Here is a 17,819-nt window from a genome sequence, read left to right as displayed (position 1 = left end):
AAATAAGAAAATATTAAGTAAAGAACCAAATTACTGTATAATTTCAGTCTTGATGGAGAAGAAATAAAAATAGTGGACAACTTAAGGCTGTTTCAATCAGTACTTTATAATGAGGTGACAAGAAGCCAAGAAATCAGGCAATGAATCGTTCTTGGCAGAATAGCCATGAAGAGCTTAGACAATATTTTCAAGTAATTAATTGTAACTCTACACAAAAATCCGAATTGTACATATCTTGATATTGCCAGTAACCTTCTATGGGCGCAAAAATTGGACAGTAAAGAAACTGGATAGGAAGAAAATAAATGCCTACTAAAAATTGGTGTTGGTGAAGAATTCTGCATATACTGTGAACTGCCTATAAAACAAATAATTTGGTACTAGACAAAATGAATCTAAGTTATCCATGGAAGCTCAGATATTTGCAGCCTTTATTATATGCTTGAAGTATAAAGGTCATTGGACACGGATATCATGCAAAGTCAAAGGTCAACATAAGTGAAAAAGATCTGTAATGTGATTGATTAACATAATAAATTCAGCTATGGACTTCCCTGTACTTGGAATTGTCACATGAAATATCGATGCAACAGCACTTAGTAACAAGAATGCAATGTTTTGATAGAATGGGACATTGTTAATACTTAATCCAATGGTGGTGACATTCTGGAGTAGGTTTATCCAGTATTTGAAGCATGCAAACAATTTAGTGCCTTGAGGCCACAGTAAAACATTAATACTGCAGCTCCAGACACCACAACTGGCACACTTTGGGACCATGAGCAAGTTATGCAACCTGTATGAGCGTCCAAGAAAGAAACAAAACTAAAAAAAAAACATGGATATAGATGGATGGATGGATGTTCTTATTAGCTTCACAAAAAACTTTAAAATATGTTTTTAACATATAAAACTTTCTTATTGGATGATTTATTTGTTTTAGATTGTGTTTTTATGCCATAGCCAAAAGCTGCTAGGTGTCTATTACTTATGTTTTTGGTCTTTCTGGTAGCCTTTAAACATGGCATGTACCACTTGTTAAGTTCTCTTGAATAACCTCACCATTTCTTTCTTTCTTTCTTTCTTTCTTTCTTTCTTTCTTTCTTTCTTTCTTTCTTTCTTTCTTTCTTTCTTTCTTTAACATGAGTAGCAATTTGGAACCAGGATTCTATAAAACCTTGCCTTTTGTACACATTGACCTCTTTGTTATTTGCATCTTCTACTGCTCAGGTGTGTTTATTATCAAATATGTCAGTCACTGAAAACAAATGTATAAAATATATTACATCTTATCAATTCCAGGATAAATAAAAGGCATGAAATAAAGCAGATTGTGACTTTGTTGGTTTCTTGTGTATTTCCACCCCGTTGATTCTTTCTAAAATACCCATATCAGGGTGGTCTAACTCAAAGAAAAAACAGTTGTAGAGTTCTTTACCTTTACAGTATATTATATTCTTGAATTCTTCATAAAATGCCTTGTAATGATTTCTTCTGTGGAAACACTGTTCTGAAGAATTATAATCTGGTTTATTAATAAAAAAAAACAAAAGATCCAAAAAAGAGACATTGTTTATATGCCAACATGTTCATTATGCATGCAGATTGTCCATCCATGTTCTAAACCCACTTTTTTATTACAGGGTCTGTAGGATAAGGAGCCTATCAAGCAACATTTGGCACAAACCAGAAAACTCCTAACTCTGGAATATAGGACACATACTCTCACTCATTCATCAGGCAGTACATTTTTGGAATTTACTTTGTCCATTATGGGGCTGTAGAGAGCCATAAAGTACCCCGACAGCACTAGGCTAAAGACAGTAACCAATCTTAAATATGATATGATATGATAGACACCAGTCTATCAAATGGCTCACTTACTGTATATTCACACCCAAATTCATTTATACAAGACCAGTCAACACCCGTTAACCTAACTTACACATATTTCAAATTTTGTGGGAGCAAAAATACCTTGAGAAAACTGTGAGCACAGGGAAAGTGTGCAAACATGACGCAGACAACAAATAGGTCTGGAAATTAACCCAGGTCACTGGACCTATGATGCCTCAGCAGAAAGCATATTTTCCCCAAGCCTTGATGTAAAATTAAATAAAATTGGCATACACTACAATAACAATAATAAATTATGATTAAATAATGTTTTAGGTGGTTTAGAGAACAAGTACTGTATTTATGCATCCATCCACTTTGTAACCCACTTCTCCTGTTAGGGTTTGCAGGGAGTCAGAGCCTTTCCAAGCAGCACTGGGTTCAAGGAGGTCACCAAACCTGGCTGGCATAAAGAACACTCATGCACATACAAGCCCAGTTCAGAGTTGTCAAATGACCTAAACTGTACATCTCAGGAATATAGGAGGAAACCTCACACAGGGAAAGCATACAAAACCCACACATGAGGTGATAGACAAAACAATAAAGGACCTCTCACTTGAATATATAAATATTTAGCTCATTTATATCTTTTTTAATGAACAAACATATGCCACTTTACACTGCCTCCATATATTTTTCATTGTTTATCTTTTATTATTTTTCCATCAATTTAAATTCCTCTTCATTCTTTGATTCTTTGACTGCCAGTAAATAGTAATGTTTTACTGGATCTCTTTACTGTATGGAGGATTTTTAAACTCAAACATATGTGCCTTTATTTATGAAAAGAATTAAATAATCCAATTTTTATTGTGGGATGGCATGGTAACACAGTAGATAGTGTTATTAGTGTGTCTTTATTGTTAATAATTAGTTTAATTAAAGGAAAAATTCTTACATTCAGATGCTACAATAGAAAGTAGAACTCCTAAATATTATAAATTGCAGCTTCTTTTTATTAGCTTTTTGAAGAAAAGTATGAAGAACCCCAAATATTGATCATGCTTTTGGAATACAGTACATACTGTAAGTATGTTTTTTGTCACAAGCTAGTGCAGAAGTGTAGTGTTTAGCGCTTATACTTCTTGAATACAGAGGCCTGGGTTCAGATCTGGTTATTGTCCATGTGTAAATAACATATTCTTATGTCTGCATGCTTTTCGAGAGATGCTTTATGCTTTTCACCAGATTCTTCCAAGATAAGCCCCTGCCCCTTGTTACACATGATTGGATTAAGTGGGTTTCAGAATTTTATGTTATGTTATGCGTATTTGATTGTGTGCCAGATGATGGGATACTGACACAACTATTTAAATCTTTGAAGCCATGAAATATAGTTGGCATACTTCTACAAATTTGGTTTGTAATGATTTGGCTGATACTTGCTAAAACAAAAACACACAAGAAAAAGGAAAAATTTAGTCATGTGGCTTTTTGTCATACCACCATCCATACACAGTACTGCAGCATACAGTGACACGAAGTAACACTCCCCAGGACCATGGTACAACATAAACACAGGACAAGTGCAAGACAGGTAAGGAATTACATTATATCAAATAAATAATAAGTGATTGAATACTGTACATAGTAATAATTTGAAATAGTAATAAATAAAAAATAATAATAATAAATAACAATAGTAACAAGTGTAATAAATTCCCTACATATAAATAAGCTGCTAGGATCAGATCTGAGGGCAGAGGGGCAGCACAGAGTTCAGGGTCCAGAAAGCTAAAGGGATAGAAGCTGTTGGTGAATGTGGTAGAACTAGTTTGGATGCTACAGTACCTTCTGCTAGATGGAAGTAAGACAAAGGGCCTGTGAGAGGGAACTCTTCTTCACAAAAAGGCTTTGCGGATGCAACACTTTATAAAGATGTCTTCAATGGAAGGCAGAAAGGTCTCAATGATCTTTTCTGTTGTGTACATTATCCGTTGTAGGACCCATCGGTTAGAGTCACTACAGTTCCCAAACCAGACAGTGATGCAGCTAGTCAGAACGCTATTGAATGTAGAATGTGGTGAGAAGTGAGAGAGGTCCTTCTTCAGCCGCTGAAGGAAGTAGATACCCTGGTGCCTTCTTGACTATGGAGGTGGTGTTAATGGACAAATTAAGGTCAGGTGCACACCAAGGATTCTGGTGATGTTGACCAATTACACTGCAGAGCTATCAGTGTAGCCTACAGTGGGGGTGTGGACTGTGTTAATCTTTTTGAAATCAAGTTATCTCTTTTATTACAGTGGAATGACTAGCTAGACTAAGTAGCGAACCATGTATAACTACAGTAGAACAATTTAAAGTGATAACTGATTTTTGTCTAAGAATCTAACTGAAACAAAAATCCACAGTAAAATGTAAATGACATTTGAATGTCACTCTTCACTGAGTACAAACTATTATTAATGCAGGGACGCTCCATCTAATCAGCAGAGTTTGATCTCTATTATTCTTGTGTGCCAGGTAGTTTGCCAACGTTTCTCAAAATACAATCGAAATGAAGCTCTGGGCATCTGGTGTGGTTGTCAGTTAGCAGTTGACAAACTTAAGACTCGCAATGTAGACATGCGCGTTCGGCGTCGATTATTCGACGCTCGATTGGATGTTCCGTCACAGTGCTGATGTAGATGGCAGAGGCGGTCGATGGAAAGAGGCTTGGACTCTACTGTTTTAAATATTAGGACGCTGAAGATTTATTTTGTGGAAAATGCATTGCTCCAATGTTCTAATGCGGCTCGGCTTCTCTCGCTCGGTAGGTGTAAATTCGTTTCGCTTGACTTGAGAGACAAAAGTGGGTTAAACTGTCTTTTTATTCAAAAGTAGGCCAGAGGCGCAAGGACGCAGACGACCTTGTTTTCAAAATCAGTTATACGTATCGGTTTGCTTTTTTCTGTGCTACAGCTGAATTCTTAAAATGTGGAATGAATGAATGTATATTTAATAATTCAGTTTCCAGTGTTGAAACTGTGCATCGCTACTCATGTTAAATTCATTTCACCTTCACCTTGAAGAAGTCACTTATGGTTTATGTTAAAGGTGCGGTACTGTACATCACTTGGGCACACATTCTTCAAACCGTATATTTATGGACGAAGAGCAATATTAATAAAATGAGAGAGAGAGAGAGAGAGAGAGAGAGAGAGAGAGGTTATATGATGGGCCTTAACTAAGCCACGAAAACAATTAACCGACTTTGGTAATTGTTATGTACTAGAAGATGATGACGTTCCCTTGATTAAAGCCCAGTTTATTTGTTGTATTTTAGTACTGTCTTTACATTGCATTTCGCTGAATATTCAATTTTACTTAACGCATTTTGTGGTACAATCTAGGGATGTCTGAATCGTCGAAATTTAGCAGTTGTTAACAAATGTTTTCCTGAGCGAATTTGTTATACACTTTATAAATTAAACATTTTTGGTAGTGCACACACAGTTGAGTGTGCAATGTGTGTTTAAATTTTTAAAAATCTGTCGCTTTGGTGCTGTCAGTAACGGATAAAAAAAGCAAATAATTATAATGAATAGGAGGACACAGTCACGGCGTATGTATTCTATGGTCTCCTCAAATTAGAATTATAGAAAAGCAGAATATCACACTAGTAGGGTATGGAAATTAAAATTGTTTTTCAGCCTTCTGGTCATGACTGGCAGGCCTAGAGGCGAGGAATGTTCGTGCCTAATGTTGAAGTTCTGCCACAGTGACAGGCTTTATTTCAGTAATATTCCAAATCCAACGATATATTTCTAATGGCTGTTACACTCCTTTGATTTGTCTATTATTATTATTAGTATTAATATTATTATTATTGTTTTGCTGCCAAAATGCAAAGTACAGTACTACATAGACATTTTACAAGTGGGAACACTTTTGCAGTGCAGCATCGCGTATGCACCATCATGCTTAAGTTTAACCATTATGTCTTCATCAAAGTCATAAATAGACAGGCGAGCACCACAAATTCTGACCTTTTTTATTTTAAAAGTAAAGCGGGTGCAAGTTAAAAGTGAATATTGACTGGTAACTTTAACATGCTGGGGATCTGCACTTGTTTGGGTCTCTGCCTACACAGATGGGAGCTTCATTTAGGTGGCGTGCTACATGATTTAAAAAAAAAAATTAAAAAGAATATTACCCATTTGTGTGGTTGATTCTTGGCCAAAATACATTTTAAGTATTCAGACACTTTGACCTTTCATCAATAAAAGTCATGTTAATTGAGTGTTTAAGGCAAAGGTTGTGATTTTTAACTTGTGATAAATGTAAGGCAAAGTTTTAGTATGTTATTAATTAGTGTTATGTACATACTAGTAAGAAATATTTTCTCTGCCCTATTAGGCCCCATGTCTCAAAGTCTAGGCTGAACAAAATAAGCATTTCTTGTTGGGTGGACTACTATCATATAGGTGATATTATACAAAAGAGGCAGATTTTTTGTATGTTGCCCCACCAGAAAGATTGTATAACATATCGCTAAAAAATTGCAAAAAAATAGATTTTTTTCTGCTTTGGAATCTGTGAAAAGATAACCATTTTCAGGGTTTCAATTTTTTTTCTATGATTTTTGTGTAATAAGGTCTCAACAGTATGAATAATAACTGTGTACCTTTCCTGTAAAAAAATTCACAAAGTTAGTAAATCAATGTCTGATCATCAATTTTTAAAGAACTGATAAGAAAAGTTGATTGTTTTCAGAAAATTGGGTAAGCAGAAAAAGACTCCTCAGTTTATGCTGAGAAAAACATTTTTTGAATTGGTTAAATATCATTATTGGTTCAGGAGATATTTGACATCTTGCAAAGACTTCTTACTGCTAAAAAATAGTGACAGCTGCCATCTTTGATGGGGTAGCAGGGAGCAGAATGTAATTTTGGCCATCAAACAACTGTACAAATTAATAAGCAAAGTTAATTTTCTAAAAACAGTAAAGCAACAACTTTTTCTCAGAATTGGGTGACTACTGATTGGATGACCCAGGTGGTTACAATCAAATTTATGTTCCCAGAATGGTTATTATGTGCCTGTCTCTTGCGCTCCAATATACTGAAGCTTGGAAACATTTCATAAGTGAGGCCTGATGAATGTAGCATAGTTATTTCACCCTGTTATCTTCGCAATCCATAGTACGTTGACATTAATTCCAGTTGGAAAATGGTTAGTACAAGGAATACTTTCTTAGTACTTTGTAAAGCCAAGTCTTACTGGTAATGTTCATAAGTATTGTTATTTTCTCCCATTATACTATAGCATAGGTAAATGCCCATTTATTTAGATGGGCTTTATATTACAATTGTAAATCTGTCAGTTTCAATCATGTCATGCATTTACAAACCTCTGTTCACTGGATATGCCTTACATGCCTCTTTCTTTTTGCTTCATTTTGCCTTTCTTTGTCAGACATTCCAGCCCTGTTGTGGACACTGGATGACACTACACCCAGACATGAATGCTGGACAGATGGATATTTTATATATGTTTATTATACATACATACATACATACATTCCAGCTGTGTTACCTGGTTTCGCCCAGGATATTTCAATAGATACTGGACCTTGGTTATAGCAGCATCAGTTATTTATGTATACAGTTTTTGTATTTTTATATAAATACTTTCTCTCCCTCCCTTTTGGTATCTAACGAAGCAACAACAGCACTCATAGGCACAGTGGCTGGCACCCTCCCAGGACTTTTAATAGCGTGCTTACTAACCATTGAACATCCTATCTTTCTTGAACTTCACCACCCTTTTTCTTCCCATTTCATACCTGAAAACAGACACTAAACATGATTATATTTGGGTTTTCCTGTCCAGAATACAGCCTCTTCAGTCTCATCCATCCTTACTCTTGGTTAATGCTGATGTTGATCACTTCTGCTGCGTTTTTAGTTTGCATGAAGCCCCTTTCAACACAAAGCATTTAACTTAGCATAATATTAATAAATATCATCAAATTTAGCAACAAATGAAAATTAGGCCACATGTACCTTTTTAGTTTTCTATAATATTTTCTATAATTTCTATAATCACCAAATTTCAATCAAATCCATCAAGGCATTTTTGAGATTTGTGAGTATGTAGTTTTTCTTTTGGATGAGGATTTTTACCCCTAAATGTTAATATATCAAGACGTCCTTTCTTAGCAGATACCTACTAGCCTAGATGTACAATCCTGCCCAATTTCAGCTTTTTAACCAAATGGGAAGTAATTTGTTGATGAATGAATGAGTCAGTCAACTTTTAATTTCTTTATATGTATATAAAATTTGAATTGGCTTTTTCTTTTTGTTTGGTATGTGAATATTTGTGCATGATTGTAACTAAAGTACTCAAAAAAAATTAAAGGAACACCTTTTAATCAGAGTATAGCATCAAGTCAGTGACACCTCTGGGATATTGATCTGGTCAGTTAAGTAGCAGAGGGTCTTGTTAATCAGTTTCAGCTGCCTTGGTGTTAATGAAATTAACAACCGGTGCACTAGAGGGGCAAAAATGAGATGACCCCAAAACAGGAATGGTTTAACAGGTGGAGGCCACTGACATTTTTTTGCTCCTTACCTTTTCTGACTTTTTTCACTAATTTTGCATTTTTGTACGGTCAGTGTCACTACTGGTAGCATGAGGCGATACCTAGACCCTGCAGAGGTTGCACAGGTAGTCCAACTTCTCCAGGATGGCACATCAGTATGTTCCATTGCCAGAAGGTTTGCTGTGTCTCCCAGCACGGTCTCAAGGACATGGAGGAGATTCCAGGAGACAGGCAGTTACTCTAGGAGAGCTGGACAGGGCCGTAGAAGGTCCTTAACCCGTCAGCAGGATCGGTATCTGCTTCTTTGGCCAAGGAGGAACATTGCCAGAGCCCTACAAAATGACCTACAGCAGGCCACTGGTGTGAATGTCTGTGACCAAACAATCAGAAACAGACTTCTGCCTGAGGGCTCGACGTCCTCTAGTGGGCCCTGTGCTCACTGCCCGGCAAAGTGGAGCTTGATTTGCATTTGCCATAGAATACCAGAATTGGCAGGTCTACCACTGGTGCCCTGTGCTTTTCACAGATGAGAGCAGGTTCACCCTGAGCACATGTGACAGACATGAAAGGGTCTGGAGAAGCCATGGAGAACGTTATGCTGCCTGTAACATAGTTGGTGGTGGGTTAGTGATGGTCTGGGGAGGCATATCCATGGAGGGATGCACAGACCTCTACAGGCTACAACAACAACAACATTTATTTATATAGCACATTTTCATACAAAAAGTAGCTCAAAGTGCTTTACATAATGAAGAGAAGAAAAATAAAAGACAAAATAAGAAATTAAAATAAGACAACATTAATTAACATAGAAAGGAGTAAGGTCCGATGGCCAGGGTGGACAGAAAAAACCAAAAAAAACTCCAGAAGGCTGGAGAAAAAAATAAAATCTGTAGGGGTTCCAGGCCACAAGACCACCCAGTCCCCTTTGGGCATTCTACCTAACATAAATGAAGTAGTCCTCTTTGTAGTTCGGGTTTTTTACGGAGTCACTTGATGCTGATGGTCATACAGACTTCTGGCTTTTAATCCATCCATCATTGTTGGAACATCATGGTGCTTTGGGTAGATGGTGGTGGCGCACGCCACCACCAACAGGACACCGGAAAAGGAAACAGAAGAGAGAGTAGGGGTTAGTACAGATTTTGAATGAATAGTTATTATAATGAATTAGATATACAGAGTATCAGGATTAAATTACAGTGAAGTTATGAGAAGGCCATGTTAAAATAATGTGTTTTCAGTAGTTTTTTAAAGTGCTCCACTGTATTAGCCTGGCGAATTCCTACTGGCAGGCTAGTCCAGATTTTAGGTGCTAGACAACAATGCTGTGGCTAGACAACAATGCTGTGGCATCCTTTCGTTCCTAACACATTACTCAGTTCATATCAGTACAGATATCCAGCATGATTTTTTTCCCATTGAAATCTGATGTTTTCAAAGTGTTCCTTTAATTTGCATTGCAGTAATCGAGTCGTGAGGTGACAGCACAGGGGTGTGGAAATCAAATTTTTTTCTACTTGTCCACGGACAAGTAAACTTAGAGAATCCACTTTTCCGCAAGTTAAATTCACTTGCCCATAAAAAAATAACAAAAGTGAAAAATAGTTTATTTTTTCTGATCTCTTTTATTGATACCAAAACTGCCTTCCATTTTAAAACTGAAAAAAGTTCTTTCAGGGAGTAGTATTTTGCCACCTTGCTCTAGAACATTATATAAAAGATTCCCTTATCATTTTAACTCACTAATAAACAATGCCTTCATTATAGCTACACTAGTTCTGTTTCATATACTACAATTACAGTGAAGATTTTTATAGATATTTCATAACCTTTGGAAACCGTTAGAATATTTTCTTCTTTATTTGTAATAAACTGACAGCACGAAACCAACTTGTTTTATATGAAATATTCGCTAATCAAAAACGATCTATTGACAGCTCATCAAAATTGATGTCACGCAATAAATTTCTTAACTCCTAAATATATCACAACCTACACGAAATCGCAAATTTCAGGAAAGATTAACTGCCTAACAACCTTTGTTATGTGGTGAAAACATTTGTATTGTAAGTAAAATGATTGCATTTTTATGTAGAAACAATGAATTTTATCAATTTTCTCCTATAATACGCTACCATGGCTGTTTGTTTGTCTGTCCAGAATTTTAAATCACCTGTAGCTCGCAATCCATTTCACCTTTGACTTGAAATTTGGTACACATATACTACGTGACATCTGCTATCCACTTTCGGGGTGATGATTTCTATTACTCTTTATTTTTATTTTATTGTTGAATCAACTCTCGGCAGTGCGCAGCAGGGCGGCGCATGCGTATGGGAGCCGTTCTCATTCCCCACCACCTTCGCTAATCATTCTTGAGGCAGATTGAAGACTTAAGTGCCAGTTTAAGTGAAAAATTAAAGAAAATGTACTAAGTAATTGCAACACAAAAACTAAATCGGTTTTAAAGCGAAAAGATGCCAACGAAAGAAGAGAAGCAGCGGGCTGCTAGGGTGGAGTAAAGAAGAGCTGCTCAGGAAGCAGCAAGCACATCAACCTCTGAGCAAACAAATGCTAAACGTACAGAGAAAGAGGATGAAAACTCAAGTGTATTCACTGCATGTTATCGTGCAGTGTGTCGTTACTGGTAATATATAAAAGTTATCGATTTTATAATGAAAAATCATCAGATTACATCGTAATATCGGCATGAAAAAAATGAACGCATCTCCAAGCGTGTAATTATTAGGGTAAAATACTCATGTAAGACCATAAGAGTGCTTCCCCTTTGAAAAATCAGCCGTCATTTTGTAAACAATATTGAAAATCCAATCTGAGACATGAAGAACATGCCTAAGTAGACTGTTTCTGCACAAAGTACGTACCCAAATGTTTAAAATGTGAAAGTCGTGGTAAAATGTGCCCTGCACAGCACATATGATATTTTTTTCTCCAGAAAATTGCACTTGTCCGCGGACAACTGAAACCAGAAAAACACGCTTGTCCGATGGTCAATTTACCTGTGTCGGACGAGTCGGGCGTTGGATTTCCACACCCCTGCAGCAGGAATAAGCATGGTGATATCAGGGTGGGGGCTGCCTTAGTGTAATGTATTTAGATAGATAGATAGATAGATAGATAGATAAATAGGTACTTCATTAATCCCAAGGGGAAATTCACAATTTATGAAGTAGTTCATAAGAGAATGTGGGGTTAAGAGTGACAAAGGTTTTTGACTTGGTATATAACGATATAATAAAACCTGGAATTATTAAAGAAAAATTGTCAATTTTTCTAAAAACACCTAGGGATGAGATGATAATGCCTCTGTTTTTTTACTATTTAGTCTGATAAAATGATCAGTCAACCATTGTTTTAAACAAGCCAGGGAGTGGTAAGATTTGCATGGATCCTGTATGTACTGTAGATAGACCAAAGTATCATCAGTATAGCTGTGAGACTGTAAACCATACCATCTGATAATGGCCCCAGTTGACAGCATATAAATTATCATGAGTAAAAGGCCAGGAACTAATCCCTGAGGAACAGTATGAGAGTCAGATCAGGTCTTCTCTAAACCGAACAACAGTAACAAATTGCTGTCCAGTAATATTTAGTTCATGGTCAAGCCTGAACATGAGAATCTCTTGAGGCACAGTATCAAAAGCGACACTGAAGTCTAAGAAGATCATTAAGTGTTAACAGACCATGATCAGCTGCAACCAGAAGATCATTAATTACCTGGATAGTACAGTCACTGTCTGTACTATGATTGGCCCTGAACCCAGACTGGAATTTCTCAAAGAAATAATTAGCAACAAGATGGTAGTTCAAGTGACCAGGAATGGTATGTTTTAAAATGTTACCAAGAAATGGGCGGTTAGAAATAGTGTGGTTGTTTGAAGTCCTTGGTGTCAAGGCCTGTTTTTTTTCGAGGATGGGTGTAATGGTAGCCATGTTAAGGCTGGAATAAAATTATCTAGTATGAGAGGATGTGTTAATGATAATTTTAATAAGAGAAGAAAAGGAAGAGAGCATTAATCAGAGAGGAGGAGGAGGGCATAGAAGGCAGGTGGCGAGCCTGGTGGTCATGATATGTTTATGGACCATGGGATGAACCAAAAAGGTAAATCTAGATAAACTACTTCCATTTAAGATGGGGAGATAAAAAGGTATCTGACTGAGGAGTTGGACCATTACGAAACTCTGAATATCTATGTTGTTGTTGAAAAAGAACAGGAATTCTTGACAGCATTCAGCAGAGGATAGATAAAAGTATTGAGGGATTATGCCTGGCCATGTAGGATGTAGTTTGTATAAAAATCAGTTTTGGCCTTCTGTTGTTCCTATTTATATAGAACAACATATTCCTCATAGGCAGTCACAAGAACATCCAAATCTATTTTCCTACGAATGCAGTCAAGCCTTTGCCCACAAGCTTTCATGTGGCTCATCTCCGGGTAAATCCATGGAGCAAAGCATGTAAGTGTCACAGTGCAAGTTGTATTTGTGGCAAGATTATCCAAATCTCTCTATTATATAAATATAAAAAAAATCTTGTAAGAAGACGAGACGTGATTTTTCTCAGAGAGACACTTTCACGTCCCGCGAGACAAGTCTTTGTGCCAAGAAATTTAACCACGCCCAGGGCCAGAAATAAAACAGAGTAGATTACAAAGTAGAACGTCGTAAAGAATTCAAAAATGGTGGTGTGGTTCACATGCAGAGCAGGTTAGAAATAATGGAAGTCCGAAAATTCAAAAGTCTCAAAAAAAGGATAGTAAAGATCGCATTAGTGCAAACAAGTGGAAATTATTACTTGGTGAAATAACGGAACATCGTAAAGAAATCAAATATATTGTTTGGATTTAAACTTTAAGTCGGAGACTTGTAGATCATATAATTCGTGTTGCCTTCAGGGAAAAAAATAGTGTTTCTTCCCAATGAAGAGGTCGTATCCGCAAGAATTAAAAGATTTGCTGTTGGGTGAAAATTGTGTGAATGCTATTGTCAAACACATTTCTGGTAGAGAGAAAGAAACGATATTCAATCACGGGCAGTTATATGTTGCGTTGTCACAATGTAATTCCAAAACGGTATCATAATCCATCCATCCATCCATTTTCCAACCCGCTGAATCCGAACACAGGGTCACTGGGGTCTGCCGGAGCCAAACCCAGCCAACACAGGGCACAAGGCAGGAACCAATCCCGGGCAGGGTGCCAACCCACCGCCGCGGTATCAAAATTCAGTGCGATATTGATGAAAAGGTAAAAGCAAAAAGAGATTGAATATATGGACATAGGTGATATGACAGAAGTGCGCCATGCAGATCACGTGGCACAGCAGCAGCAGCAAGCCAGCAGCTGATCGAGCAAAGAGGAGGTAAAAAAAAAAAAAAAAAAAAACTCTGTTTCCCATTGTATCACCGTTTAATAGGGGGTTTCGGAGGAGCGACCGTATCTCCTTGGGGTACGTTCAGTCTTCCTGTTCACAACGTGAGCAAATTCCCCTAGTTATTTTAAAAGATCAACAAGTTAGAAAATGTACACATGGCATAACATTCAGGTGCATTCAAGGGCTGTTTAGGCACTAGAGACTTTGGTGAACTGCTGGCCTATCACAAGAACCACCCCACCTCTCAGACACGCCCCATATATTTTCATATTCATAAAATGGGACTTGCAAAGATATTCATTTATGATACATTTTAGGGAATAACAGAAGTGAAAGGCAAACTTATTACAGCAAGTGACCATCACAGATATCCAGTGAATGTGACACTTTGAAAGTAAATTATAGGATGATCAGATTTTGAAAGTCCCAAGCCGGGACACTTATATAGCATGTATGTCCATGCAAAAAGCCAAATCTCATTTGTTTAATGTCTGCTTTATCCCATCATCGGAGATGAATCGGGGCAAATGATGGGGGGGAGGCATTTTTACAAATAGAAAGAAATGAATGGCACTATTTTTAGTTCACCCACATAATGCTGTTCAAATAGAGCACAAGTTCTTAAAGAAGCTTTCCCTGTCAAGTTTTGACCATGTTTTATTCATCTATTACTTGGCTGGGAGGTTATGGGGATTTGTGCCCCTTGGAGTGTCAAGTGCACTGTTCTAAATATATTGTGAGGATGCTTGTGTTGGCAGAGCAATATTTTATTATATGGACAGTCTGTTAAAACTGGGACATTTTGATATTCTTTAGTTATTTTTCAAGACACATAGCCATAAATCCAGGCTGTGGCTGCCGCTGTCAACAGGATGTCTGGTCACCCTGGTAAATTATAGTGTAAGCACAGAGTACATATGTTTGTGTTTCATTTGTTGGTATTGCATTACTGTCATTTAGGGCCGAGTATTGAGACTGATGGCACTAACTAACATGTTTTGCCACGTCAGAGTCCAAACATATTATGGCTCCTTGTTTTAATTCAATGCAATGGCATCAACTTTATAAAACATATAATTTTGCAAATAATATTATCAGATGTTGTTTCTTAAGTAATTGTATTTCAATAACCTATACATGTGTTATGAATCTCCATTTAAATGCCCTTCAGCTGAACTGTTAGCCAAATTTATTCCTTTATTGGACATTTAAAATTTCGAAATTAAAGATACAGCGGGAAGGCTCATATCTTTCTTCAGTTCTATAAGTTACCCATCTTCATTTGCTCATGTGTAACAGTTGTGTTAATTAGTTTTTAGAAATGTGTCTTTACATTTCCTCCTCAGACAAAAAAGAAGTGTTTAAAGATGAGGATGTAGAGCTTATGCTTGTTGACAGCAGCATTGGACGAATGGAACATAAAAGAAAAAGACCCAGCAATCAAGACTGACAATGCCACTAATACGATTCGTTAGGTACATCTTTTGGAGATATTCACGTCGGGTGCTTTGTGCACAAGCTCACTTTGATATCGCAGGCTGCTCTTAAAATTCCAACATTAGCCCACTTGCTTGGCCTGGTGAGTCACCTTGCAAACTATTTTCCACGTTAGCAGTACAGCTAGCCATGTGCTTAAAGAGAATCAACGTTTATTGGACTTTCCAGCACATAAACTTGTGACTGATGCAGTCATGCAGTGAAACATTAATTGGAAATACTAGAAAGGTTTTTGGAACAACAGCCAGTAATCTTAGCAGCTCTGCATTCATTATAGACGGTGAGGTTGCTTCAGCTGTGGCTGGCTTGCAGCATTCATGTCTGCAACACAGTCGCATTTAATGTGGTGATATGTGATTGTCATGTAGGACTCTGCTGCCCTGGATGTTCAACTGTTGTAAGTTAGGACTACTTTTCACTGACCAGAGAGATGTAGCGATGCTTTGCTTAAGATCTTCATAAAGCCTAGGTACAGTAACTTCACTGATTTGCTTTATGGTTGGTATAGTATACCATGGTTCAAAAACCTCAATCATTTGTGGAAAGCCCTCGTTTTGAACATCTGTGTAGGGTGTCATATCTTTACATATAAAGACTGCTATATATTGTTGTTTGTTGGGCACAAGGTGAATTAAATGGAAGCTTGGAGCTACCCGTCATCACAAGTGTAGATTGTTTAGACTCTACTTGTTTGTATGTCGACTGAGATAATGTTTATGGGTAATGTATGACTTCTGAGCTGTACAGCTTACATATGGCTTTGCTTTTATTCAGTTGTTCTTTACCAAAACACTGTCTGAATCTGTAGGAAGTTCATACATTAGATTTAAGTGTCAAAGGCGCACATTAGATAGTAAAGTGCTTTTTCTGTAGAAAGCCTTAACAGACACATTAGTGACATGTACTGGATCGGATGCCAAAAACAAAGATAAGTAAAAATCTACATATAGTAATTGAGCAGGACAGAGATTCACAAGATCGATTTTGAGACTTTCAGAATTGATACTGAATTGTTTAAATAATGATAAATCAGAAAAATCTGTATTTGTACTTGGGGCTACTGTCACTATTTTTTTGGTAAATAATTTATTTTTAAAGACAAAAAGAAAAGGGAGACAACCAGATAAGAAAAGTTCAGCATCAAACAAAGAATAAAGTCCTCAACCTGCCTTGTACTGTCACTTTCCTAATGAGGCATGCAAGACAGAATTTCAAGTTTATTTTTTTGTGTGCATAGTAGAATGAACTGTTGAGATAGCTATGTGAAGCTAGTATCTAGATCAGACATTCTTCTATACAACTGGGCAAACAATATAGCCTAATTGACTTCCTTGGCTACTGAAGCTCAGATGCTTCGTATTGTGCCTGTGTGGTCAATGAAGGACATTTCAGTGCATTTTCAAGAGTTCTAGATAAGAGATGGAGTAATCTACCATTGAGATGAAATTTTATTTTTTTTAAAGAACCTACGTCTAACATTTGAAAGCTTAGTTTTGATAGATACCTGTTTCTGTTGCCAAGAATTACATTTGGGTTGAAGGCTTGTATTTATTAAATGAGATTGTATCCACTGACTTAGTAGGTTTAAAAAAATGATTAGAAATGTTTATTCTTTTCTTGAGTAAACAAATCTTGTGTTTCTTTAACCATTAAATAGTTTTGTTCTCATATTTCTAAAAATCTATTAAGAAGTAATAAAACTATTCAGTAATCTGTATCAGCTTATAGTGTTTAAGAACTTAATATTGACTATCAAAAAATGGTATTAGTGTAGCTCTGTTAGGTGCAGTTCTAACATTGCACTCAAACTCATGCACAAAATGTGTATATTTATGCATTTGTACTATATTTGGGTAAAGTTACTTCAGTAATGGTAGAATTTCATTTCAAACTGAGAAGGAAAATGGTGGGCCATAATAAGCGATAACTATTAAATTACTTCCAAGGAGCAAAATTGTATCAGACCTAATGACTGTCGCACTGTGCAAAAACAAAAAAAAAAAACACTTGTGAGAGTGATGGCATAATAGTATTTTAAGAGCAATTTTAAATTATTCCCATTATTGACTTTTGGAAATTCTGACAATGATAGTAGTGTCCAATAATGTAAGCATATTTTGATTGGATATTCTGTCTTTTTTTTAATTTTTTTTTTTCTTCCTACTTTTTGCTTTGAGTGAAATTTGTTTTTTTGCCTGCATCATTAAATAGAACTATGTAGGATAATTAAAGGTGTGCTAATTGCATTCCAGGGTTGAAATTACAAACTCATATGCCCTTTTAGGTACATGTTTTTAGATATCGTAATACCCAGATGTACAATGCTATGTCTCTGCTTGAAATATTGAAATTTATTTCATCCAGTGTTATTGAAAGATTTAGACTTCTTCTTTTTGACTCAAACATTGTCTTACTTGCTAAATGGTACCTCTCATGAAGTGGCGAGTACAGTCAAATTTGCCCCTTAATGCAATTAAACATTAAAATCCTAATT

General features: G+C 36.5%; 1 protein-coding gene across 1 annotated transcript in view; it reads left to right on the top strand.

The window, feature by feature from the left end:
- Window positions 1-4,484: 4,484 nt before the first annotated feature.
- Window positions 4,485-17,819, top strand: part of ndufv2 (NADH:ubiquinone oxidoreductase core subunit V2) — a 72,157-nt gene continuing 58,822 nt past the window's right edge. Inside the window, exon 1 of the mRNA XM_028803704.2 lies at window positions 4,485-4,651. Within this exon, the coding sequence (XP_028659537.1) occupies window positions 4,607-4,651 (45 nt within the window). The 5' untranslated portion in view covers window positions 4,485-4,606. The remainder of the gene's footprint in view (window positions 4,652-17,819) is intronic.

The sequence above is a fragment of the Erpetoichthys calabaricus genome, chromosome 6 (genome assembly GCF_900747795.2).
Source record: "Erpetoichthys calabaricus chromosome 6, fErpCal1.3, whole genome shotgun sequence".
In the NCBI taxonomy this organism is placed as follows: Eukaryota; Metazoa; Chordata; class Cladistia; order Polypteriformes; family Polypteridae; genus Erpetoichthys; species Erpetoichthys calabaricus.
This window is presented reverse-complemented; position numbering and strand designations above follow the sequence as displayed.